The following is a 24,748-nucleotide window of genomic DNA, read 5'->3' on the forward strand; positions in this document are numbered from 1 at the left end:
AGAATCACAGAATCAGCCAGGTTGGAAAGGACCTCTGAAATCATCAAGTCCCACCCTTGATCTTTACCACCCTGGCTACCAAGACCATGGCACTGAGTGCCACATCAGTCTCTTCTTAAAAATCTCCAGGGATGCAGAATCCACCACCTCCCTGGGCAGCCCATTCCAATGTCTGATTGCCCTTTCTATAAACAATTTTTTCCTAATATTGAGCCTAAACCTCCCCTGGCAGAGCATAAGTCCATGCCCTCTTTTCCTACTGGAAGTTGCCTGGGAGGAAAGACTGACCCCCCTGGCTACCACCTCCTTTCAGGGAGTTGTAGAGAGTGATGAGGTCTCCCCTGAGCGTCCTCTTCTCCAGACTGAACACCCCCAGATCCCTCAGCCCTTTCTCACAGGACTTGTGCTGGATCCCTTCACAGCCTCCTTCTCGTCTCTGGACCTCCTCCAGCACCTCAATCTCCTTCCTGAACTGAGGGGCCCAGAACTGGACACAGGACTCAAGCTGTGGCCTCACCAGGGCTGAGTACAGGGGCAGAATCACTTCCCTGGACCTGTTGGCCACGCTGTTCCTGATACAGGACAGGATGCCATTGGCCTTCTTGGCCACCTGGGCACACTGCTGGCTCATGTTCAGCTTCCTGGCAATCCAGACTCCCAGGTCCCTTTCTGTCTGGCTGCTCTCAGCCACTCTGTGCCCAGCCTGGAGCTCCCCATGGGGTTGTTGTGGCCAAAGTGCAGGACCTGGCACTTGGCCTTGTTGAACCTCATCCCACTGGAATCAGCCTAACTCTCCAGTCTGTCCAGGTCCCTCTGCAGAGCCCTCCTGCCTTCCAGCTTATCCACACTCCCCCCTCAGCTTGGTGTCGTCTGTGATTTTGCTAATGGTGGACTCAATCCCTTCATCTAAATCATCAATAAAGATATTAAACAGAACTGGGCCCAGCACTGATGCCTGGGGGACAGCACTGTTGAGCAGCCACCAATTGGATCAGCACCGTTCAGCACCACTCTCTGGGGGTGTGGATAAAACACTAGATAAAAGTGTGGATAAAACACTAGAAAACAGGCTGTAAGCAACTTCTGGTGTTGGAGACAATCTTAGAACATAAGGCCAGGATTTCATGGTAGAAGTCCCAACAAGGTGCCAAATTTTTTAACGGAATTCCAATTTTCTCTGTAATTCCCTGCTTAGGCAGATGCTCGTGGGTGTGTTTCTGGTGTAGTAAGGACCAAGATATTTCAGCTCCAGCGCAGGGGATATGAGATGAGCATTGAGGTACAAGGAAAGATCATAGAAGATGGCACAGGTATGTGTGACATGGAGATGGCAATAACAGGAGGAAAGTGAAGTGTCATGTCTAGAAATGTTGCCATTCATTAATAATCCCTCTTTACTGTTCTCTCTCTCAGGAACAGAGATGACTGGAACAGGCTCCTGTACAATTACATCCGTCATGAGCAAAGTCAGCTTTGACCTGCTGGACTCTCAATATAGACCAGGGATCCCACTCTTTGGGAGGGTAGGGAACTTGTGAGACCTTGGACAATTAAGGGCATGGCAAACTCACAAGTGCATAATCCTGTAGGATAGAATGGCTGTGTGCAGATGAGACTGTCCACTTTGCTCTGTCTTTGCACAAGCAAAAAGATTACTGTCAGCTGAGCCACAATAACAGACACATGACCCTGACAGCCCAATTCAGGGTATGTTATTCTGAAACATGAGGATATCATCAGGTAATAGCAAGTGTGGGGTATTCCACAAGGGAACATTATCCCTTTGCAAAGGGTGACTACAATGCAGGTAGACATAGTGACCTCATCAACATGGGCATAGTCCTACAGTAGGTGTGGCAACAGTAATGGGTTCCAATGTGAGGTGATGAATCAGGGCTGAACTCAACCAAAGAAATCCAGTTAAGCAGATAGGAATGGCAGGAAAAAGGGCCAGGTGTAGGTCAACCTCCAGTGTAGCTTTAGTCAAGAACTAGGGCAAGGCACAATCCTGAACTTGAAGACACTGAACCAAGAAGTAGATAATATCCTGTGGATGTCCAAGATGAAGTTGGTCAGTGGAATGAAAACCTACTGAGGGCTATGATAGATAATGTCCCTAGGCTGATGAGATTGTTTCCCTGAGAATTCTCTCAGTTACTGCCTCAGACAACTCAGGACTCACACCAAACATTTCCGCATTCATTTATTTTGTTCTTCTTCATAAGAAACATCCTGTATGGCAAGGAGAAAAAGGGCAAAGAGGCTTTAAGACTTGGAAAATTTTTTCTGTTTCTAGGCTAAGACCTGAAGTTTGGTTTTTCTTTGTTAGGTGAAGCTGGTAGACGGCACTGATGCTCCAATTGCCAATGAAACCATCACGATTTCTGTGGATGGAGACAGATACAGAGAGAATTATACTACAGATGAGCAGGGGCAATCCTGGTTTTCCATAGACACTGCCACTTTCACACAAGCTTCCCTGGAAGTCCGAGTGAGTAGCTGGGATGGGCCAGAGGGATGGGAGTAAGCCTCTTTTTTACAGCAGGGGAAATATCTATCCATGGATTACCTGTTTTTCTGCCAGTTGGAAGATAAAGTTTCTTGGCAGATCACCTCTCTTATCTGTGTCTCCTGCACACGTTGTCTACTTTCTTCTAAGAGTGGGAAATACAGAACATATCCAGAGTTTTCCTATGGGCTTTCAAGTGATTTGTTACCTGGTTTTGGCCAGCTCTGAACTTTTTGTTCTTCTTTACCAGGCTGATTATAAACCTGAACTGAACTGTTATGACAACAACTGGATCACACCTTCACATGAGCATGCCATACGTAGAATCAGTCGGTTTTACTCACCCAGTAAGAGTTTTCTCAAAATTGAGCCAAAGCCTGAGACATTAAGTTGTGGCTCCACAGCGGAGGTCCAAGTACACTATATCTTCACACAAGAGGCCCTAGGAGGGCAGAAGAGCATTGTCATTTACTATCTGGTAAGAAATATTGGTGGTTACTTTGATCCATGGTCAGAGAGGTTTGTGGCACATACAGCTCTCTTCCATAATGAGAAACCACAGCATTGCTATATGGTTTGTCCTTAGACAGCGATGCTTGAGAGAGCTTGAAATGGAAAGCATGGCCTGTGGCAGTGGGATTTAGACACGTTCCTGTAATGTTTCTCCTGTTGTCTTCTGTGTGCAGACAGGGGTAGTCTATACATATTTTGTTATGAATAGAAAAGAGACAAAACATTGATGAAAAAAGCATTGTCTTGCGTGCAGCCATCCAAGACTCTTATTTCATAATACTCAGCTTCCAGATTCCCCTATTCCAAATTCTGGTTCATACATAGTCACAGCTCAAAAAACCAGAACCCTACAACAAGAAGGTGAAAAAGGTGAAAGGAGGAAAGCAGTCTCCTACTCAGTTTTTTTCTTTGGTAATCATCTGACCACTGAAACTAAAGCAATACCTCTAGCTAGAGCACCAGAAAAATCCAATAAACTTAGAGGTTAGGTTATATTTTCTGTAGTGAAAAGTTGGGGATACTACAGTAACTGGAACAGACTATAACATATTGTCATCAAGAACTGTGAATCAGTTCCTTTGGGGAAGGGGGCAGGGAAAGCAGAGATGAGAGATGAATTCAACTGAGACTGAACAATGAGTGATCAGAGTTTTTTTCTGAAAGAACATGAGGAATAAGATGAATATTCAAATTTCTTTCTCCCTAAATCTGTTTTTCTGGTTTTCCTATTTAGTGACACTATCAAAAGAGTTGAGAATAGATTTGGAGAGCTATAAGAAATCAGTGGAGCAGACACTCCTGTTCTGATGGATTGTACAGAACACTGGGGACTTAGACTGAGATTACAAGAGCAGTAATATAAACCCATTGTAAAGATGTTCATGTGTTTATTTTCAAGAGTGTTAAAAAAACCACCAAATCATAAGATTGCCACTTATCCCAGAAGCCTAAGAAAGTTGGTCTTAAGTACATACATACAGCAGGTAACCCATGTGGGAATTTACATTTTTATAGGTGGGGATCCCCCCTCATTAAATTACTTACATGGAAAGTAATTGTATAAAAGGTGATTTTGGTTGTAAAAAAGGAAACTATTCCTAGATAAGAAGAAATTACAGCTAGCATGTACGCTGTTACTGCCTGACTTCAGGTACCTCATTCAAGCTCTTCTTATTTACAGCCTTTTCTCTCCTCTTCCAGCTCTCTGTGAGTTATGAAACTAATACTGACTAAATTTTTCTCCAGACTGTTTCACAATGCAGCTAAGAGTGGAGTGAAGAGAACTTTTGATCATGAGTCTGTTCCAAATTGTGAGAAATGTGTGTATGAATCCTACACTTAATGTGTACTCAGAGGCAAAGTGCATTTAAACCTGATACACAACATGCACAAAAAGGAAAGCAGGTCGGTCCAATAAAGAAAGAGTGGTTCTTCTAGAAGTGAACATTTCTGTCTCCAAAGACACAGTAAATTCCAGTCTGACATTTGTCTAGTGTCTTGTTGGCTTTGCTCACAGCTGGCAAAGTTATTCATACTCAGACTCTACAGCTGACCCAGTGAACTTGCATTCTCCTTCCCTTCAACACCAATAGCAGTAATTACAGAAAGATTTCTTTGTCACACAGGTCATGGCCAAGGGAAGCATTATATTATCAGACACCTATGATCTGACTGTGAATCCTGGAGATGGTGAGGAAAATTATGCATTTTTAGCATCTTTGTTGATAAGGGGTCCGGGGGGTGTAGAGAAATTCTTTCAATTCAAACATTTAATGCTTCAATTGAAATGCATTTTCAAAACTAAATCTTTTTTCCTGAAGTGGCTTGGGCTAATTTTGTTTTCTCTGAGTGTTATTTTTTTACAAGAAAATTAAGAAAATTTGACAAGTAATATGCATGATATATTGGTCATTTTTCCCCCAAACAAACATTTTCTGCTGACCACTCTAGTCTATTCAGATTATGGATGCTTACCAGTTTTGTGAGACTCACATGTACAGTGAGCAAGAAGAACATCTCCTTTGCTTTCTCTCTCTCTTTCACTTTCCTCTTTTTTTTTTTTTTCTTATTGTTTCTCCCCTTTAAGCATGCAAACACGGGCCTCTTCTAAACAATACATCTAATTTTTTTTCCTATAAATATCTAAAGATGACATATTTCAGTAACTGAGGCTAGCTATGGTTCATCTTTAAAAGTTTTTCAACAGTGAGATGAAGGAGACATTTTGGAAGTCTGTGAGAAGGAATAGCACTGCAGTAGGTATAAACAAGAAACAGAAGTAAAACATCTTGCATGCTGAATATTAATAGAAAGTTCTGCATCCTCACTAGTAGCAGTCACTAAACTAACACTTAGATCATAGCAAGAGATGTTCTATCACCTTTGTCCAGATTGTGACACGAAGCTCAGGCCCAGCTATGAAGAGACTTTCAACATAAGGAAGAATTTTCCACTGTGGTTGGAGTGATAGCTTAGTGTTCCAGCTAAATGCTTACTTAGCAATAACTTCACAAAATTATTCTTTCATCCACCCATATTTCTACTTTTTGTCCCCCCTCAAATATTTCCAAAAGATCTCGAAGCTTGAGGAAGAAATAGGTTTGGAACATCAAGAAATTATGCCAAGTATTAACTGGGTAAAATCTAGAAGGCATGTTGAAACCAACCTTATCTCATTGGTTATTACATGATCACTACTTGAATGCAACAACAGCCACAGACTTAAGTCATGCATACCTGCCCCTGCCAACAAAAACTATTCAGCATGAGTGAACTTGACTTTTTTATCTTGAGAAGCAAATGCTTATACTTCAACTTCTTGTATGCTGCTTGGTGTTTTTTCTCTCTGTTAGGCTATGGGACATTTCAGCTGACCTTCCTTGTTGATGCTGCAATTGCTCCTCTGGCACGGATGCTTGTGTATACCACTTTACCCAGTGGAGAAGTCATTGCCAGTTCAGCAGATTTTCAGGTTGAAAGCTGCCTCCCCAATAAAGTGAGTTTAAGTCAGGGTTTATTTAACCTCTGTAACCACAGCCAGTAGTTGAGTTATCAGTTCTGTCATGGAGGCAGAATTCACAATGAGCTCATGAAATGGTCTGACCAAATGTTAACTGAGGATTAGTGACTGAAACTCCAGAATAAGTTAGAAAGACATAACTAATAAAAGCAAAGGAAGACAGAACAAGACAATTGCTAGTCATTGTTTGTTACACTGGTCAAAGTTGATTATATCTTAGAAGATCTGCAAGACATTAGCTCTCAAGGCTTCAATACAGTAGCAGGTAACAGTGTCTGGAAAAATGTCTGCTTTAATTTCCTTTTGGGGTTGCAGGTCAGATTGCGTTTTTCACCCAAGGAAGGTCTTCCTGCCTCCAATACAAGCCTGCAACTCCATGCCTCACCAGGATCTCTGTGTGCCCTCCGTGCTGTGGACAAGAGTGTAGTCCTTATGAAGCCTGAGGATGAGCTCTCTTCCAGCTCTGTAAGTCTTGATAATTTCTCCTAATGAGCAGCTACAAGAATGAACCAGTTCTTCAACAGTTAACACTACTATGGATGTGGGGCTGTGTATTTTTATAGCTGCATTCCCTACACTTGCTTTTTAGAATCTGACTGTTACCAGGGAGTCTTAAGTAGTGTCTGTGCCCCTGTAAGTGCTGAACTGCCACACTTTTGCATTTCCCCAGGTGTATGATCTTCTCCCACTGAAGGATGTCCGAGGTTATAGCTTCAAGGACTACTACCTGGAAGAAGACAATGTAAACCCTTGTGTGTCACTTGACAACATATTATTAAATGGATTTGTCTATATACCCACATCTCCTGATGGTGAAGATGATGCCTATGACATTCTCAAAGTAAGCTCCAGCCGTTTTTTTTTAAATTTGCTATTCCTTTTAGAAGAAGGTCTCCTCTCCTTTCTCTCCTGGATTTTATAGTGAAATTTACTTTAAGCGTGATAACTTCTGTATGCAAGACAGTAACCAGTTCCATGCTCTGCACGTATATAGCCCATCGTTGGTGCCTGAGAGCTTTTCTGAATCGTTAAAACTTTGAAGGGTCTCCCTGTTGCTAGTAGGAATACATGTGAATGGGCTAAAGTAGGGAAACCATTCTAAGAAGTGACCCCTGGTACCATAGTGTTAGAAACTCTTCCTCAGGCTTGCACATGATCTCTGTCTGGTGTAGACAGGTCTTTAATAAAGCACCGGTTACTTTGATAACCCACAAACACACCTATACCTATCCAGAGATGTCTGCACAAGACTTTTTTGGGTATCCTCGATCTAATACATGTCACACATGACATTTTCACTCAGACAGATGTCCCCAAGGTAGACCTGTGGCATTAAATTTCCATCTGATCATGCCAAGATTTAACCTAAGGATGAATATGACATAATAAAACCTCAACACCTGGTTTGCAGTGGTCTCTCTGGCATGTATACACAAGCCTTTGGTATTCTAATCAATACCAGACATAAATTCAGCTATTCTTAACATAATAAAATCAACGGGTATTTTTCATATCTATGTCTGCATATTTTTTTGCTCTCTTTCTCTTTGTTTACCAGGAATTGGGCTTAAAAGTCTTCACTAGCAGCAAAATCCATAAGCCTGAAATCTGTCAGCATTACCCAGGACACATGATGGAAAGGAGTTACAGTAGTTCTAGTAAGAATATGTGCTTCATTATACCTCCCACACAACTACCTAAAAATTACCACTCTGCTTCTTTCCTCCCCTCTACTTCTTTGAATGTCAATTATACCAGGCAGATCAGATTCTCTTGTCAGATAATACTGACCTCATTCAGGTTCACTCCCTTCTGGCCTCAGTCCTGAAATATGAAACTGATACACCTCTCTCTGCTTCCAGCAGACAGATGCACCTGGCTAGAACTTTGTGACTTCTATGGCAGCCCCTACAGCCTGTAGGCACAGGACAGTCTGCCTACGTTTTATGGACTGTGCCAGCACAAAATAGTGGCTTTTTTCCATCAGATCTGAGTCCAGCTATGGAAACCTTAAAAATTAGTCTTTGCTTCCATGAAGTCATATTCTAGCAGTAACTAGAGGAACAACTAGAGCAAAAGTGGGCCAAGATAAATGAGAAGGTGGTACAGTCCTGTGGGTAGATATTTTACCAGTGGGGACTAAGAAATTTGGTTCTGTTTCTAGCTCTCTCTCTCACATGGCTGTTAGAGCCTGAGTAGGTCACATCACTTCTCTGAAGCTTTAGTTACTGTGAATGTAGTATAATGATATTACTTTTTCTTTTCCTTTTTTAATTTTTTCCTGAAATTAGAAAGGCCATACAAAACAGTTTCACCTATATCACTTCCAGTCACTGACTTTGCTGGTGCCGTCTCTCATCTCTTATTAAAAAATGATAGCTTCTAGCCTTCTATTCATAACATACCAGATCTTTGGTTTTGAAATGCAGAATTTGTCTTCAGAACATGGCCCGAAACAGCTGTCTGATTTTAGAAGATATAAAGACTTCTAAGGCTGATGGAAAGCCTTTCATTAGGCAAACACTATTCAGCTCTGTGAGAAAGCATCTCACTGTTCTGAAACTGTTTATTTGCCAGAGATGTAAAGACCCATATTCATCTCAAAAGAATCTTAGATGGAGGAAGTTAGGGCTATGCATTGTTTCTGTTTCTGGTCATATATAAACACAATTGATTCTTCAACTAAATTTAATAAGCTATGTGCACTGGAGACAGTAAATTCCACATTTGACTCTGTATTGCAGTGGAAATGTACGTGCAATAATATCATCATACAGTGTTCTTCTGGCACTGCTGGGTTTGCTGGCAGTGGGGCAAGAATGATTAACCCCATCCAATCTCTGTAAGTAGAGCTGCAACATTAGGACAAAAAAAATATTTAGATGAAAACAGAGAAAAACATTTGTTTCCAGTGGACAAGGTTTCGAAGCTGTTCTTTCAATTTTAAAGTTTTATCTAGGAATGAATGCTACCTGGAAAGAATGTATCCTCCTGACTTAGAATGATTTGACACATCTTTTCCTTTCTTCCTGTCCTTGAACAACTTTGCTAGTCACTGCAATGAGTCTACTTGATGAATTTGATGAGGATGTGATAAAAGATACGGTTGCTGCCAGTCCTGTGGATACCATCCGGAAGTACTTCCCCGAGACATGGATCTGGGACTTAGTTTCAGTGAAGTAAGTGACTGTAGGAATGTAAGTGTGGTCACTGGGGCAAAACCTTGGAAGATATTTAAAACTCAATGGGAATATCAGTATTTCTGTGAGAGGAATATATCTAGTAGACAGAGACCTTTTTCAAGGTCCTTCAGGATAGGATTCTTTGGAAGGCCATGCAAGTGTCCGTATTTCAACTAGTCAGGAATTTGCTGTCAGCAATTGTTGTTCAGTAGACTGGGAATAAAACCAGAATATAACTGAAATCTTGTTCTCTGTCCCTCATCAGCTCTGAGGGAAATGCTGATCTAGATGTGACCATCCCTGACACCATCACCGAGTGGAAAGCCAATGCATTCTGCACTTCAGCAGACAGGGGCTTTGGCCTGTCCCCAACAGTGTCCCTCAGAGCCTTCCAGCCCTTCTTTGTAGAGCTCACCATGCCCTACTCTGTAGTGCGTGGTGAGTCCTTCACACTCAAAGCCACCGTTTTCAACTACCTGGCTGCCTGCATCAGGGTAAGGAAGGTTTATATCCTCTCTGTGCTTGTGTATCTTCTTGTGCACTTCTTGCCTTCATCTAGCCTTCTTATCTCATCTCTGATAAGGGCCCTTCACCCCTGAAATTCAATTTCACTCCATCTGACAGCTCAGGGAAGGCTATAAATGGGCTACTCATAAATGGGTTTCCTAAGCTAGGTGACTGAACTCTAAATACAGCTTCATTTACTTATAACTATGTAGGCATTTTTGGTGTATTTAGCAAAGGGCAAATACACTTTTCCAACAAAGTTATGCCCCTGACCTTGTCATCACATTTATGCCATTGTCCTATAGAAATACGAAACCTGGGTTATCCACAGAGCACAATTTCATTGCCTACCCACATGTAAACTAGGTTCACCAGGGCAGACAGCTATGTTCAGCCATTAGTCTCATCTCATATAAACATCTCACAAAGTATCATGCCCGATTTCCTGGAATATCCAGACTTCCTGTGGTTTATTGCATCTGCCCCTACGATGCTGAGCAGAGCCATCTAGTGTCACTATTCTCATCTACATTCTTTCACCAATAAAAAAGACGAGAATTTAGGAGGTGATTCATACAAAATCTCATTCACCTTTGCTCATTTTTTTAATAATTTTTTATAGATTTTTATTCTAAAAGGAATGAGGCTGAAACATAGAGGGGCTCTGATCTATCCAATCCAATGCACGGTCATTTATTTCCTCCTCTTTTTTGTTTTGTTTGCTCTCTTTGGGTTCCTTATTCCACACTACCTTGTACCCTTAATATCTTTCCCACTGCTAGTATTTCACCTCTTTACCTAAAAAATCATGAGAGGGGTCTTTAATTACTAGTTTGTAGTCATTGCTATAGTTTTACCCCCACAAATGGTCCATGCTCTCCATTTTCCCAGAATCAATTTCCTTTCCAAAGATACACATTCTGTTCTCTACACTTACATCCCTACCTTACAATTGCACATATCTCAGTCTTTTCCAAATTCATCACCCATTTCTTGCTCTACAGTATCCATAAGGTTCTCAGTGTAACTACCTCTATGACCCATTTCCATATAGTGCACTGTCTCCAGTACCCCCAGCTCCTCTGCCATCTCAGTCTTTATGACACCTTTCTGTACAACTGGCAGGTCAGCGTGTCACTCACTGAATCTACCAATTTCCTGGCTACACCAGTAGAGAAGCAGGAGGAATCATACTGTGTCTGCATGAATGAAAGAAAAACTGTGGCTTGGGTCGTAACACCAAAGTCTCTAGGTAAGAAGTGGGACAGCAAGAACATCCTGGGATCAGATACTTGGTGTGAGGAGCTAGGTGACTCCAAAACCATCTGGATGGATCTTTTCTATGCCAGAAGTGAGAAATACAACCCTGAGTTTGAGACAGTACACCTGGTTGCACTATTTAGTTTTCATGAGCCATTGTTTTCTTAACGCTTGAATAGAAATCACAAAATCCCTTAATGCATGCAAATCTCTCAGACATTCCTATTGTGGAGCTGAGAACGTGGTAGCTTAATGTGGCTGGGTCTGAAATATTTTAACGGAAACTTCCTTTCTTTGAAGTCTCCCAGAATAAGCATGTTTGATTTACAAGATCACTGCTTCACTTAGTGATGGACTAACACCTGCTTGAGTGTCCATCAAAAAGATCATGGCCTAGAAGACTGCAGCTGGACCAAGATGAAACACTGGCTCAAATTTAGTTCTTCTTTTGGAAAACCTTCTTTATAAAGCACCAGAAAGTGCCCATCACAAATACAAACCCGCATTTCCTTGGCAGTGCCTGGCAGGGCTGGCTGACCCCACTCTCTTTCAGGGCAGGTGGAGTTCTCAGTAAGCACTGAGGCCCTGCATAACCAGCAGCCCTGCGGGAATGCCATCGTGGAGACCCCCAGGAAAGGGAGAAAGGACACAGTCATCAGACAGCTGCTGGTGGAGGTATGTGGGCTGCAGAGTTTGGTGGCAGAGAAAAGTAATAATAATTTCATGCTTCGCAGCAGCAGTTGCTGTGTGTAAAGGTTTTCTGTTTTAGCCATGATAGCAGCAATAGTCACTTGTGTGACTCTTATTCTGCATTTTATAAAAGAAGGGTTGACAAACCTCCCACAATCCAACAAAGCTCATAACTTGCGATAATTGTCATTTTATTGTAAAAGCATAGTATTACATTACATAGTGAGGCAGAAATAATAAGGCAGGCAGGAATGACAGGTTTTTTCCCAGATACATCATCATGGAGATAAATGAGAACTCCTCACTTTTGCCTGTAATTAATCACAAGGATAGGTTGTAAATGAAGGACTTCTCAAAAACCACATGTGTCTCTTTCAGCACTCACCCAGTACCCTGAATATGAAATGGTCACCACAATCTACAAATAATTCCAAACAAAACAGCCGTCATTGTTCTGAATTGTTTTTATTGTATTTTTAAGAACACTCAGAACAGTATGAGCTAACTTTTTAGTTTGCATTCTTCTATATATTTTAAGTAGTGTTTTGCAGTAATAAAACCACAGCTTGATAAATAGTCAGTCATAAAATTAATCCACAGTATAAGGCTCCCCATGATATTAATAGAAAACAAAGAGTACTAGCTCGTTGAACCTATGTCATGTTATATATCATAATATTGTCAGTCCTATGCATGATAGAAAAGAATAATAAAATTTTAAAAATTTAAGTCAGGAACAACATATATTATTGTAACTTCTTACATTGCAGACATCCCAATTTTCCGCAAGGCAGAGTTAGCATTCATGTAATACGTAATTTCAGAATTATGTTTTTCTAACCAGAATCAAATGTGGAACAACAATCCTATCTGTTAGGCATTTGGTGTTGTTTGGTTTTTGTTTTGCCTGGGTTTTTTATTTACCTATTTTAAATTATTTTACTTAATTTACTTTACTTACTCCACTTATTTGCCAATTAATTTTATTACATGGATCATTTCAGGTACCAGGGCACAAAGAACTGTTTAACATTTCAGTAAAACTTCACAATTTCATACATTCCTTTGGGAAAAAGAGTGTTTACTTTGTTCTTTGAAGATACTGGAAGATCGTAACTGTAAAGACTTTTCTCCCAGAATGCAGGGGAGTGAAAAACAATTGAATGAGCACTAAAATTACTTATGTCAGAGTGTCTGAGAGATTACTGGTTTTATCTTGTTATTGTAATGAGGTAATTAATCTACAGCAAGCTCTGACTGGATAGAATCAGAGATGTCTGATCCAAATCTGAATAATTAATTGTAAGGGGTGGATACAGTGCATTGTTCTGAACACATGGAAGTCAGTACCCTCTGCAACAAGCAGTGTATCCCAGACAGACCAAACTACATGCTCCAGAGCCCCTGGGGCATCCTCTTGCTCCTTGGGAAACCAAGACTTGCTGAGAGCAAACTGAGAAACAGGATGTTTTTTCCCCCAGTAATTTCTCACCTGGAAAGGAAGATCTTTAAAATAGCCACAGTTGGAATGTTTTAGTTTCCTGTTGAAATGTTCAAAATCAAACAAAACAATGGCTTTTTCATTTAGTTGCATTTCCAAATGACATACAAAAACAAACAGGAAGGTGCCCTTTCGAACAGCAGCATTTAGCTCTGTTATACTTGACAGTAAAAGCTTTTCCTTTTTTCTGTCTTTTCCCCCTACATTTTTAATGTTTCTCTGTATTTTCATACAGAAGAATGAGAGACAATGTATTTTAACTATGTGAGAAAGTGAAGTTAATACCATTGTTTACATGCTGGAAATAAATTTCAGATGGCAAAATTTGGGAACCAGTAATGAAGCAATGGGAACCTTCCTCTCTGGAGAGGATTAAAACATATTGATGCAAGAATCTCACTGAAATGAACTTTGACAAAATATGTTCTCTAATAAATATTTGATTCCTGAGTTTTACACAGAATGTTTTTAACTAGTTCAATAGAGAACACATTTTTGAAACAGAGGGATGCAATCACTAGTTAACCTTGGAATTTCAAATTTTGATCGTTATCACATGTCACTTGTGGGTGCATTGGAGTGCTCCAGTTATCTGTCAAAGCTCTTGCAGTGTCCCAGGCCCTCAGCAGTCATCACAGCTTGAATTTCTGCTAGACTGGACCAAGCTGGGTGGCACCTTCAGGGATAGAACTCTGTGACTTGATCAGCACTGTTGGTAACATTATGTTTCATCATACCCTGTGAAGCCACAAGGCCACTCTCAGTAATAAGAAAGGAGAAAAAAATGCATAAAATTTCATATTTGTAATCTGCCAGCATGTTATAGTCCTCAATTATCCTCAGTTTAGCACACAGAGGAAAAAATTTTGTAAGCAATTTCTAAATATTTTTCAGTATAATAAAGTTATTATAAGTATTTCATTTTCTTAGAGTCCCTTTTAGTTTCCCTCTTGATATTTCTTCCTGTTCTTTTTGTGTTTCTCATGGGTTTCTTTTCTTCTTGCTTTTTTTCCCAAGCCTGAAGGAACTGAGGTGGAAACTACCTACAACTCTGTTCTCTGTGCGTCTGGTAAGAGTGCTTTGCTTTCGAAGACTTTATTTCCTGAGATAGAGACTAAAGACAAATGGACGAGACTAGGTTTATGAATGCTCCACTCTGAGAAGACAGGTGGAAATCTGATCAAATTTAACAAACTAGATATATGTCCAACTGGCAGTGAAACTAATTCTTCTTGAAGACAAAGTGAGGCTGTAATAGTCCCTGCAATTACAGAGGCAGAAGTATATCTCTCAGGAATTGAGAGATACTAGCCAGGTCCCTCTAGGGAGCGAATATCTGGGGTTTGATAGTGTTATCTCTAACATCTTTCATGCAGTGGGTATAAGATCACAAACTGGACTCTGCACTAAGCCAGGTCTGCTCATCAAAGCAGAAGAGGACAGAAAAATAGGCTGAAAATTATAATTGTCAGTCAAGGCCAGCTGATTCTGTCATGTAGAATTCTGTGACAGTCCCTGTGCGAGGGTTTTGCAGACCCAACAAAAAATTTGCAGCATGAGAACTCCCTCAACAAAATTACAGACTAATGGATATGCCAAAGGCAAAAAACTCAAGTGCAGCAGCTGTTGTCTCATCCTTTTATCAGCTACCCATGCTTGTAGATACATCCAGAATTGTAATGAAACTGATCTGTTTTTTATCCCAGAAAAGTCAATGTCGAAGAGGATCTCCCTGGTTCTTCCAGAGACTGTGGTGGATGGCTCAGCCAGAGCATATTTCTCAGTGTTAGGTAAGTGAAACATTGTAAAAGTGTCATATGGTATTTTGAAAAACTTCTCTGTTTCTTCAGGCTGTGGTCAGACTAATGGCAAGTCCTGAACTGGACTAATTTACTATGGAAATTATCCCATTCCCCAGGTGACATCATGGGCACTGCCATGCAGAACCTGCACCAGCTTCTCCAGATGCCATTTGGCTGTGGGGAGCAGAACATGGTCCTGTTTGCACCCAACATCTATGTTCTGGACTACCTGAACAAGACAGGGCAGCTGAGTGAGGAGGTCAAATCCAAGGCCATTGGATATTTAGTGAGCGGTGAGCTGGGACATGGCTTCTATTTCTCTGTTCATTCCTTCCCTTGTTGACTGGGTAAGGGAACTATTGAGCACTGGAATGAGAAAGGCTTTCCTGGTGCATTAAAAGAACATCTGGTAGGCCAGCTGAATACGATATATTATAAGACTGACTACCCTATGCCTCTCTTACTTCATGTGGAGGTGCAGGGTGAGAGAGAACAGCACCCAAACAGGAACACAGAAAAAGTTCTGGACTGGTAATAACTCAGAGTTTTCCCTGTAAGAGAAGGGATAGGAAACACATAAATCAGGATGTAACCACTAATTATGGCAGCTTATTATGTGGATCCTGCACCTTCATTAGGAAAAAGATTTAGAAAGCATCACTCTCCTGTAAATAGGCCAGAATTCTAATACTGTAGCTAGGACATGTTGGTAGGTGTAACATGGTTACATGTGGACAAAGTGGTTATCTTCTGACTGAGAAGGGACTTATTTCATAGAAAAATTCACAGAAAGACTGCACTTCCTCCAGTGAAAATTATCTGCATCCCTATATCCTATGTCCCATGCACAATTTTCTGCCTCCCTATCCTGTGTGGTGCTCATCTTCATATTTAGTTCACCTCCAGGAACTGTTTTTCGATTTCTCTCAAGTGTAGGATACATTTACCTCCCCTCCTAAAATCTAGTGCAGAGGCCAGCAATGACCACAGCTACCCAGTTTGTAGGTGTTTTAGGAGAGAGAAAGAGCAACAGAGATGGAAGTAGCTCACCCTTGTGCCACTAAAAGGGGCATGACCACTACTTTACCCTTGCACGGCTCCTTGAAATGTAATGTGACAGCTAAAATATTCTTTAACTCTTAATTTCAGGGTATCAGAGACAACTGAACTACAAACACTGGGATGGTTCTTATAGCACCTTTGGGCCCCGTTACGGGCAAGCTGGGAATACCTGGTAAGACTTCAGTACCACTGGATTTTAGTTACTGTTTTTCATGCCCTTACTTTCCTCATTGTTCTTTTGTGGTTGATCATTGTGGAGATTTAGATGGATGTGGAGATTAAATTATAAACATAACATCATAACATAATCTTGTGGGATAATGGAGCAAGGAAAGATGCTGCAAGAGTTGTCTTAAGTTTGCAATACAGCAGTGATAGCTACTTAACTCCTCTGACAACCTTCTTCAGTTTAAGCGAGACTGACCTGGAGAATGCCCTAAGCAGTTCTTGTTAGCAGAAGATGCTGATGAATTCCCAGAGTACCACTGCCCCCCTGCCTGCAACCCTCAGAGCTGTGAATGGCACGGCTCCATTTGCAATTGATCCCTACCTCACTGAGTCACTAAGCTAGCTTACAGTTCCAGCCAGCCCACTGTGATCAGTTCCTGTAACCCCTTCCTCTTTCCTCCAAAACAGTGATGCCCACATGGGTTCTTGATATAGGGCCTACTCAGGCTGTCTCAATTCCCTCTGTCCCTTTCAGGCTCACAGCCTTTGTCCTCAAGTCCTTTGCCCAAGCCCGGCCTCACATCTTCATAGATGAAAAGCACATACAGGATGCTTTGATCTGGCTTACTCAAAAGCAAAAGGAGAATGGCTGCTTCCACAGTTCTGGGACGCTCCTGAACAATGCCATGAAGGTAAAATGTCTGCCTAGTTGGCACAGTATGGGATTTGTCAGGCTGTAACTTGGAGATTGCTGTTAAATATGAGCTAAAACATAAGCAGGAAAAAGCCAACAGCAGTTTCTGAAAGACTTACCATGAGAAAAAGGTGAGGAAGAATTTTTCTCTGCAGGATGTATAGGGAGAAGTGATGCTGTGTGGGATTAAGATCTACTTTTGTGTTTCTCTGCAGGGTGGAGTGGACAACGAGGTCTCTCTGACGGCATACATCACTATTGCATTGCTGGAGATTCCTCTGCCTGTAACTGTATGTGTCTGCACCCCACCCTCCCTGAGACACACATGGTACTCACCTACCCTACTAGTGGCCCAACAGATTATTAGGGTCCCTTTCCTTTCAAGCCTAAACTAGAATAACACTTCTCCATTCTCCTCACCTGTACAGCCCTGTCTCCCATATACACATTTCACTTAATCTTATTCTGAGTTCTTCTGTGGAGAATCATGCTTTTGCTCCTTTAAAAGAATAGTTTCCATGACAAGAAAGTTCAATTATATTTAAATCTCTGTATTGAGCTAAATGAGTTTTCTACAACACAAAAATCTCCTTTTCTTTGTTGGAATAGTGCGCTCACATCTGACCACTTGTCTGGGTCTCCTGTGCTGACACAACAGCACAGCTCTGTGAAAAAGGCAGCACACTCAGGGATTCATTATCACTTTCTCTGCCTTTTCACGACTGGATATCCCCATTCTTAATGCTTGGGGAAAAAGGTATAACAATAGGTAATAAAGCATACCTACAGGAAATACCATGAATGGTACTGTTTGAAAAGCCTGAATCCTATTTTTAAAAGATGTGGGTTTGATCCTTCTGATCCCAGAATCTGTGATCCCCTCACTGTGAGACAAGCTTCTGGAGCAGGTAAAATTCAGCTGTGAACTGCAGCAGGACTGTTGAGCTAGGATGGTTGCCAGGCTGCTGTAATCCCTCTGCTCCAAAGGTAGTAGGGATTACTTTGTGTTGAAAGTTTTTATTGTGTACTGAGAAGCAGCAGGAGGAACTATTTTGTTAGTAAGGTGATATGGATGACATTAACTACACCAGAAGAATATTCTTCCTGGGCAATGTGTCATGTATAGAAGGCAAGTTCTCAGAGAGAATTGTAGTGCATAACAGGGGTGTTTTCCATCTCCTTTTCTGAGCCCAGAAGTGCCTAGAATGGGAAGGGATTTCTCAGGATGTTTCTGGGATATAGATGCATTCAAGCACAGCCCTTAGGTATCTAACACTACTGTCAAGCATACAGAGTATTCTTGTACGTACAATAAACCATATTTGACCCCTCATAAAAGACTTACTAGTACTGTCCTGAGTATGACTGAAACGATCCTGCCATGACTGAAATCCTCTCCAACACCTAACCTTACCAGCAGTAGGAAGTACAGGGTACCTGAGGTGAGGCAGAGACCCAGCCAATTTTATTTTTATTCTGTATTCTCAAAAACAACTGAATTGCTACTCACAAATTGACCACCCAAGATTTTCCAGTAAACACCCACTGAGGGCAGAGTGCAAAGCAACTGAGAATTATGTCTTTTCCTTCTATACCATTGATTAAGCTGTAAATGTGATGCTAGGCTTCAGATCATGGCATGGCCCTCCCTGCAGTGGTATTGGTTCGATGTTTTAGTAGTTTTTTGTAGCATGTGGAGTGGTGGTGTATATTGGTGAAAGGTCACGGGGTCACATTGCCTGTTATTTAACACTGTAGAGTCGCAATGTTTTGCTTCACTGCAGTGATTGCCCTCTTAAACCACACTTGAGATTCTGGCTTTAAAAAGACATTCAATGATGATGTTAACATAATACAAAATATTCTAGAAATAGTAAAAAAAATAGATTCTTTCCTATGCAGAGGCACTTTACTTCCAATCTAGAAGCAACATTATCAAGTTCTAGGAAAATGGAATTATTTTCAGGGGGCTATAGAAAGCTGAAAATAAACAATAATCAAATGAAAAGATAGAGAAAAGGGTGAAAGCGTAGAGCAGTCCTAGAGTGAGAGGTATAGGTGGAAAGGAAGTATCCAGTACCTCTATAAAGAGAAAATATATTAGAGGACACCCCATGCCCTGAGACATAAAGTGGTAAGGAATTATTCCTAATGCAGGACTGGTGCTTTACAGTCTTTAAAGCAAAGAACAACAAAAACCCCAGGCAATAAATAAAATATATTAAGGAAAAACATAGATAAAACCTAAAAAAAAACACAACAAAATGGTAAAATCTTTATCAGAATATATCTGTCTATATACCAGTGGGGATATAAAGTGTCGAGGGGTACCAGATGATTCCTCTTGTTCTAAGATGAACTACAGTGTAGGCACTGTCTGTTCTAGCTCAGTCTCTCTCTCTCCCCAGCACTCAGTGGTGCGTAATGCTCTCTTCTGCCTGGAAACAGCAACAAATGAGAAAGAAAACCACGTGTACACCAAAGCACTGATGGCGTACGCCTTTGCCCTGGCAGGGAAGGAGGAGAAGAGGAAGGCATTGCTTGGCTCTCTTGAAAAGGAAGCTGTGAAAGAGGGTGAGTGCTCCAGATGGGATATCTCTTTCTTTCAGCTCACCTGCCTTGCGTCTGTGCTTGGTAAAATGGATTTAACTGGTGAGGCAGTGGCTGCAGGAAGTAGCTTCTGTGGGTGGGGAAGGATGAAGGGAGAGAAAAAACTTGTGCTAAAGGGCTGTGTTTTTGAGAATTCCCTCACAGTGCCCGGTCCTACCTCCTTGCTTCCCTCAAGAAGCACCATGCACCATCCCAATCAGTGCAGAACTTTAGGGAAGCTCTCCCTCAATGCTCTCTACTTGCCACACACTGCTTAGCAAAGGCTTGGCAATGTTTATGGCCACTTCTTCCTTCCAGTGCATGGTGCTGATATAGAGCTGACCTTGCCCAGCACAATGGATGATGAATCAGAGAAGAGCTGGGCGTGCTCAGAGAGAAAGGAGACACACAGGTCATTTCAGAGACTATAGCACAAGCTCTGAGTCTTTCAGGAATTTGAGAAGGACTTGGCATCCTGAGAAAGTCAAGCTAGACAGTGGGACAGAGTTTAGGACAAAGTGGTTTGCAGGCCTGACGACTGAGCCTCTGCAGTCTCAAACTGGATGTCAACCTACAGCAGGTTTCATCTGAAATCTTCCCATTTCCTTCTGCATGACAAATGCATCCGGGAGCTTCTGTCCTCCCAGCTGGATTGGCAGCAGGGCAAGAACTCCCTTGCAAAACCACCACTACTAATTTCTTGTTATCTTGTCTCCACACTCCCTGCCTCCTATGAAGATGGGACTGTACACTGGCAGCGGCCTGGGAAAGAGCCCGAGGTTGATCTCCCGTACTATCGCTACCGGGCTCCCTCTGCTGAAGTGGAGATGACAGCCTACGTGCTCCTTGCTCACCTCTCCGTGCAGCCAGCACCCTCCCAGGAGGAGCTGTCCTTGGCGTCTCTCATTGCAAAGTGGATCAGCGGGCAGCAGAATCCCAATGGAGGCTTCTCCTCCACCCAGGTGGGCTGCTTCCTTCCCACAACCTCACGTATCGGAGTCGCAAGATGGGCAGTGCCAGAGACCCCAGTGAGAGCACCATGAAGGTCACCAGAGCAGGGACTGTACCCCCGCAGTTGATCCCTGCAGTGTACACCATGGCTGCCAATTCTCAGGAGCCTGGAGGCTCCTATGACAGGTGGCACCTCTGGGAATGATGGTAATTGAATGAAGGACCTGGCTTCCTTGACACAGTGGGGCAGAATGGTAGGGACGCAAGGGACAGGAGTGTGTGCCATTGGAGAGGGCTCCCACTGCCATTTGTTTGTGCATTTGGTGTTGCTGCTTCACCCTGTGGGGAGGAAATGAGGCTGTGCAGAGCTCCAAGCTAGAGGGCTCAGGAAAGATGCAAGTGCTGTGCAGATGGCACAGGAAGGGAATGGGAATGTGCAAAAGCTGCTCTGTCCCTCTGTCCTGTGAAATGAAAACCAAGGAAGGGGAAGAATGGAGGGGCGTGTGCTGTCTGTCAGCAAAGGGCAGGCTGTGGGCAGGCTAACTACCTCTCTGGGTGTCGGGACCTGTCTCTTGCAGGACACAGTGGTGGCTCTCCAAGCCCTGTCCCTGTACGGAGCTGCCACCTATGCCAAGAGTGGAGCAGCTTCCATGGTGACCCTGAGATCTGCAGGGGACTTCCAGCAAGACTTCCGAGTGGATCCCACAAACCGGCTGCTGCTCCAGCGCGTGGCCCTGCCCCAGGTTCCAGGGGTGTACAGCACGGAGGTGTCAGGAGAAGGATGCGTCTACCTGCAGGTGAGGGTGATGGGGGCAAGTGGCATGCTGGAGGGGAGCCTCTTGCCAGGCAGGAGCCAGGGAGATGCCAGACGGGGCAGGGGAGATAAACTGGGGTTGGAGGGGGTGAGTTGGAGCAAAGGCTCTGGGAGAGAGCAGAGGAGAAGACTGGAGGTGTGCCAACAGGAAAAAGACTGGGAGGGAAAGAAAGGAGGGAAAGAGAGAGGGATCTGCAATGTGGAGGAGCTGTGAGGATGGCAGGAGTGGGGGAGGCTGGATGGGGAGAAGGTGATTTCTGTCACATACTGAGCGCACACACACACACACACACACACACTCATACAGACTTTGCTGCTTCTCCCCTAGACAAGCCTGAAGTACAACGTGCAGCCCACTCAGGAGGATGCACCCTTCAAGCTCAATGTCTACACGATCCCAGAGACATGTGTGGACTCCAAGGCTCACAGGGTCTTTGACATAGGCATAAATGTCAGGTGAGTCTGCGTGTGGGTCTGAGCCTTCCTGACAAGCGATGGGAGATGGAGGAGGTATGGTGGCCCTGGGTGAGCCACTCTGAAGCCCTGGAGGAGCAGTGCACCACTGGGAAACGTGTCCAGGAAGCAGCTGGAGTGGGCAGAGAGGCTGTGGAGGAAGAACATGACCTGCAGTGGCAGAGCTGTGTGGGGGATTGCCTTGCTCTGCCAGGTTGCGGTGGGATGCCAGGAATTATGGAAAAGGTGGAAATGCTCCCAGCTGTGACTTGAGGTTCACTGAATGTTTGTTGCTTGTTCCCTTAGTTACACTGGGGAGCGCAACAGCTCCAACATGGTGATTGTTGATGTGAAGATGCTGTCAGGATTCATCCCTGTGAAGTCCTCCGTGAGGAAGGTAGCCTGAAGAAGTGTGAATCATCTCTTTGTGCATATCTGTCCTTATTCATGGCCATCCATTTCCTTCTTTGTTGGAGCACTTAATTCTTCTCCTGACATCTTCTCCACCTTTTGGCCTGTCCCTCTTTTCCTCCAGTTCTTCCACTCTTTAGCTGTGGGGGATTGATGCATGAGCTATGCCAGCAGGAGACTCCTCAAGCACTTGTGGCCACTTGCTGCGGCTCCAGGATATGCACAGTTTGTCCCTATGGGTCCTCTCTGAGAGGACACTGTCAGGTCTGATTTCAGAGATCTGGGAGCCTTGGGAGAAGTACAGTAACTGTGACAGTGCTGGGCCCTCACTCCATTTTTGTGTTGAGGAGGTGAAAGAACATTAGGTGGTGAGAACCGAGGGATGGCACAGCATGTGTCTTTACACAGGAGGGGTTGATAAGTTCCCTGGGAAATACTCTGCCTGTGCTGAACTTCTCAGCATCCACCTGCTGAGATTCTAGGGATGGCAGGAAGCCCAAGTGAGCTGAAGGGCAGTTGACGAACTTCCCTTCAGACTACTCACCCCTACCATGTCTCCTCATTCCAGCTCTCAAACACCTGGCTTCCCCAGATCCAAAGGACCGAAGTGAGCACAAACCACGTTCTGCTCTACATCGAGCAGGTGAGGACTGACCCAGAGCTGCCAGGGGGAGGGAGCACGGGGAGCTCTGCAGCTCGCTGGCAGTCGCATGCACAGAGATGGAGAGCTCAGCATCTCTGGGCTTGTAAATGAGAAACATCAACCTGCCTACCACTGATGCTGTCTGTCTGAGCGTTCCCCCAGTGTGGGGAAAGACCCCAGCATCTCCCCTCAGCCCTCGGCCAGGCCTGCAGCCCACCAAGCCCCCAGGGCCCAGCATGGGTGGCAGGGGAGAGCAAGGAAGCCGGGGACAGTGAGGAGCTGTCCCTGAGCCTCCACCTTTCCCCTTCCTCAGCTGAGCAGTGAGACCCTCAGCTTCTCCTTCACAGTGGAGCGGGATGTCCCTGTGCAGGGCCTGAAGCCTGCTCAGGTGAAGGTCTATGACTACTATGAGACAGGTGAGTGTGGGGATGGGGTGCAGGTGGGAGCGAGGGTAGGCAGTGGTGAATACGGAGGGGACAGGAGCTCTGGGGACTGAGCCCTTCTGTGACTCTGTGCTGCCAGAGCTCCCTCAGTGCAGAGGGGACTCCACCCTGCCCTCTGAGCATGGTGTCTGCAAGGCCCATACTTCACCCCTGGGAGAGCAGCCATCATCCCACAGGGCAGCACCATGGGTGCTAGATGTTTCCTTGTGTTTCATGTCTTGTCCCAACCCCAGAGCACAGCTGTGCCCGTGATTCCACGCAATCTCATTGCTCCTTGTGACTCTCCTGCCCTTCCTTGGGACTCTCCTGCCCTTGCTGCTGCGCCAAGTGGCAGTGAGAGAGTCCTCTGTGTGTGTCCCCTGGAACCCCCATGTGCTGGGCAGAAGGTGCCTGAGCAGCTCCTTGGCCATGCTGGGTTGCAGACCTGCTGGGGGCTACCGCTGTTGGGTGGCTCTGCCTTGTTGCCACGGCCTCTGGACAGGGCTGTGTCTGGGACTCCCTCCCATCCAACTGGGATCGTCGAGGGAAGCTGGGGTTGGTGGCAGCAGTGGCCTGCAGTGTGGTCTGGGAGAAGCATCTCTCTGGCACACCTCCCTCTACCAGGAGTGCTGAGGAGCTCTGACACCCTGCTCTCTGCCTTTGCTTCTCTTTTCCAGATGAGTTTGCTACACAGGAATACAGTGCTCCCTGCACCACAGGTGGGGTACCAAGAGCTTTGCAGTTTTCTACATCTTTCTTGTGTTTCTGATCTTGCAGCCAACATTTGTCTCTTTCTACTGATGGGTAATATGGTGAGATTGGACTGATTTACTTGCACAGATTTTGTATGCAAAACTGAGAGCACAGCAGGCACAGTGTTGCTGACTCATTCAAAATCCACCATACCTGAATTCCTAGATTGGCTTCCATAATCAGATTCTTCTGGCTTGGATGAAGGTTCTGTCCCTACTTTTCTGTTACTACTCTTTTCTTTGAATTTCTTTCCTCAATTTTGTTGTCTTAGATTTGAGATATCCTCTAATTCCTCCTGAGAGCTCCAGCTAGTGTAACGTCATGCTGGGAGGACTTAGCTTTTTCATGCTATTTGGCTCACTCTTCTCCAAAAGTGTTCTGTCTTGAACCATGGATCAAATTAAGGCCATCAAAACATAGCCCATAAAGCCAAAGGTCATGGTCTGACTGACCTACCATGATTTCATGCTGTGCTCCAGGACTTCTTGCCCAAGTCTAGCATACTGTTGCACTAAAGCTTTAATGTGCTGCTGCTCTCAAACACTCATTTCTTACTCCAAGCCACACTTGCAGTAGGAAGTCCTCGTTACAGAGGAATCACTCCCAACACATGCTATTGAGGAGGTGGTTTTCTGTTAGAGGAACTTGGTCTTGCCTTTCTTCCATGGTGGCAGAAAACTGTCCTAGTGGTAAATCCCCACCTTTACTTACAGCCATATATTTGTCTGTGGGGGGAAGTCATAGTTCTCCGATATGGCACCCTGTCCTGCTGAGCAACTGTCTGTGGCAAAGCCCACAGGGCACA

At 43.8% G+C, this 24,748-nt stretch overlaps 1 protein-coding gene across 1 annotated transcript in view; it reads left to right on the forward strand.

Annotated features, from left to right (window-relative positions):
• LOC103536986 (alpha-2-macroglobulin-like) overlaps positions 1 to 23,974 on the forward strand; it is a 33,153-nt gene extending 9,179 nt beyond the window's left edge. Inside the window, exons 9-35 of the mRNA XM_030465269.1 lie at positions 1,196 to 1,310; positions 1,414 to 1,523; positions 2,330 to 2,491; positions 2,760 to 2,987; positions 4,648 to 4,711; positions 5,875 to 6,017; positions 6,357 to 6,506; positions 6,712 to 6,882; positions 7,600 to 7,699; positions 9,094 to 9,220; positions 9,489 to 9,717; positions 10,856 to 10,982; positions 11,544 to 11,665; positions 14,199 to 14,250; positions 14,888 to 14,971; positions 15,100 to 15,276; positions 16,133 to 16,217; positions 16,749 to 16,905; positions 17,123 to 17,197; positions 19,316 to 19,481; positions 20,235 to 20,458; positions 21,026 to 21,244; positions 21,590 to 21,717; positions 22,021 to 22,111; positions 22,694 to 22,768; positions 23,082 to 23,184; positions 23,868 to 23,974. Of these exons, the coding sequence (XP_030321129.1) occupies positions 1,196 to 1,310; positions 1,414 to 1,523; positions 2,330 to 2,491; positions 2,760 to 2,987; positions 4,648 to 4,711; positions 5,875 to 6,017; positions 6,357 to 6,506; positions 6,712 to 6,882; positions 7,600 to 7,699; positions 9,094 to 9,220; positions 9,489 to 9,717; positions 10,856 to 10,982; positions 11,544 to 11,665; positions 14,199 to 14,250; positions 14,888 to 14,971; positions 15,100 to 15,276; positions 16,133 to 16,217; positions 16,749 to 16,905; positions 17,123 to 17,197; positions 19,316 to 19,481; positions 20,235 to 20,458; positions 21,026 to 21,244; positions 21,590 to 21,717; positions 22,021 to 22,111; positions 22,694 to 22,768; positions 23,082 to 23,184; positions 23,868 to 23,959 (3,576 nt within the window). The 3' untranslated portion in view covers positions 23,960 to 23,974. The remainder of the gene's footprint in view (positions 1 to 1,195; positions 1,311 to 1,413; positions 1,524 to 2,329; positions 2,492 to 2,759; positions 2,988 to 4,647; positions 4,712 to 5,874; positions 6,018 to 6,356; positions 6,507 to 6,711; positions 6,883 to 7,599; positions 7,700 to 9,093; positions 9,221 to 9,488; positions 9,718 to 10,855; positions 10,983 to 11,543; positions 11,666 to 14,198; positions 14,251 to 14,887; positions 14,972 to 15,099; positions 15,277 to 16,132; positions 16,218 to 16,748; positions 16,906 to 17,122; positions 17,198 to 19,315; positions 19,482 to 20,234; positions 20,459 to 21,025; positions 21,245 to 21,589; positions 21,718 to 22,020; positions 22,112 to 22,693; positions 22,769 to 23,081; positions 23,185 to 23,867) is intronic.
• Positions 23,975 to 24,748: the final 774 nt, after the last annotated feature.

The sequence above is a fragment of the Calypte anna genome, chromosome 1, assembly GCF_003957555.1.
Source record: "Calypte anna isolate BGI_N300 chromosome 1, bCalAnn1_v1.p, whole genome shotgun sequence".
NCBI classification, from domain to species: domain Eukaryota; kingdom Metazoa; phylum Chordata; class Aves; order Apodiformes; family Trochilidae; genus Calypte; species Calypte anna.